The sequence below is a fragment of the Dendrobium catenatum genome, unplaced genomic scaffold (assembly GCF_001605985.2).
Source record: "Dendrobium catenatum unplaced genomic scaffold, ASM160598v2 fragScaff_scaffold_716, whole genome shotgun sequence".
In the NCBI taxonomy this organism is placed as follows: domain Eukaryota; kingdom Viridiplantae; phylum Streptophyta; class Magnoliopsida; order Asparagales; family Orchidaceae; genus Dendrobium; species Dendrobium catenatum.
The window spans coordinates 23,606,855-23,608,899 of NW_021319178.1; the positions used below are offsets into that span (position 1 = coordinate 23,606,855).

At 34.0% G+C, this 2,045-nt stretch overlaps 1 protein-coding gene across 1 annotated transcript; it reads right to left on the reverse strand.

Moving 5' to 3' along the window:
- Window positions 1-661: 661 nt before the first annotated feature.
- On the reverse strand, window positions 662-1,711 carry LOC114579929. Its single transcript, XM_028695981.1, has 2 exons — window positions 1,232-1,711; window positions 662-1,156 (listed from the first exon to the last, which is right to left on the reverse strand). Exons 1-2 carry the CDS (start codon window positions 1,670-1,672, stop codon window positions 662-664), a joined length of 936 nt encoding a protein of 311 aa, XP_028551814.1. The 5' UTR covers window positions 1,673-1,711.
- Between the last annotated feature and the right edge of the window lie 334 nt (window positions 1,712-2,045).

A 2,045-nucleotide genomic window follows, 5' to 3' on the forward strand; every position in this document is an offset into this window, starting at 1 on the left:
AAGATCATTTTTCTGTAGTGAATGAAAAAAAAAATGCATATCAAAGAATGATGTTACACTTTGAGAAGTAAATGGAATGAGTTACTTTAGTAGCAACCCTTCACTACTAACGTAATTATTTACCATAAGGAAGAGGATTTGAATTGCTACCAAAATTCAAAGTCTTCCGCTCCATATTTCCATGTATCCACAAGGTCTTGAGCTTAGAAGGCAAAGAGGGCAACTCTTTCAACTTCGGGCAGTTACATCCATCTTCAGCAGCTACTCCTGCCTCAAACCATTCCTCTAATGCTTCCAAGTAGCTAATATGTCAAATTGATTTTCTCTAGATTGGAGAAAAGAATGACGTTGTTCATCCATATAGCAGACCTTGCACCAATGTTTCTATGTATCTTTCCTTAGACTTTGGATTTCTAATTTTGAGATTGCATGGGAAGTTGCAGCAAACAGAAAGAAGTCATCTCATAATAGGACCTCTTCTTTTAGAATTCACAAAACAAAGGCAAAATATCTCTCACAAAAGCAAACTTCAATACAAAAACCCTGCATCCTCTTCTCTTAAACTAGCTTGAGATGAAAATGGATAGAAAATATTTGGATGTAGATTTGCATATAACAAAACATGAAATATTATAAAACATTAAAGTATCCCAACTTACATTTATTTGCTACGAGAAATACTTGAATCATATACATCTCTAGGCCTCATACGAACAACAAAATTCCAATTTGTATTTTTAGGATCTTGAATGTAGTAGACCGGTTCAACTTGCGAAGAGAAAACAAATGGATCATCTTCTAATTTATGACCAGTGTGAATAAGTCGTGAAAAATTCACCAAAGTGTAACCAAACTGATTTTGCTTTACACCGGTGCCAGTTGTGTTCGCCCAATCGCATTTGAATAGCACCACTTTGAACTTATCTGAATAATTTATCTCAATAATATCATTAATTTTCCCATAATAATTGAAGTTTCCAATTTCTGTGCTATTAACAACACCATAATTCTGAGTTTTCTTATTCTCATCTCTGATTTTAATGTGAAAGGTATATCCATTAATAAAAAAACCTTTATATGTACGTGCAATTTTATTGGGCCCCTTGGCTAGGACCTTAATTTCTTCTGTTACTTCTGGACCACCATCACCCATAACCTAAAAAAAATTATTAGCCTTTACACAAGTGTAAATATTAAATATTAAATAAAAAACATCAAGCTTGAACCTTACTGTTATTCTCAATCTCAACCATTCATGAAATTTTTCGTTAATAAGTTTCTCGACATCCGAAGTTGTAAGATGTGTGTGCGCGCGCCTCTTTCTTTTCTCACCATCTTTGAAATGTTCTCTTAATGGTATAAGACTATCACAATGACGTAGCACATATCTATGTGCTTGGGTTAATGATTTATCATCTAGTACAAGTGAAGAGACCTTTCCCAATGAAATACCACCACTAGAGAACAGAAACACATCTTTATTTTCAAGTGACAATCCATTTGTTCTAATATTTTGGCTATTTCCCTCCAAATATTTGGAACAATATGAAATCCCTTCCTCAGCAATAAATCCCTCTGCAATGGAACCCTCAGGTTGTGCTTTATTGCCAACATAGTCCTTTAATATCAAGAAGAATCTGCAAATGACATACACTTGTAAAATATTTATCATATTTGTCACTAAATATAGATAATAAGTTATATGTTACCTTTCAAATGGGTACATCCATCGGTATTGAACAGGACCACCTAATTTAACCTCTTCTACCAAGTGTACAAGAAGATGAATCATGATCGTGAAGAATGATGGAAGGAATGTTTTTTCCATCTTGCATAAAGTCATAACGATATTATTCTGTAACATCTCCAACTCAGTGGGAATGATAACCCTTGCACAAATCAACTTTAGGAAATGTGATATCTCCACCACAATGTGCATAACTTCATCTGAAGGTGCACATGACTGAAGTGCAATGGGTAGAATATCTTCTAAAAGAACATGACAGTCATGACTTTTTAAACCCATAATTTTACAATCAGCAACA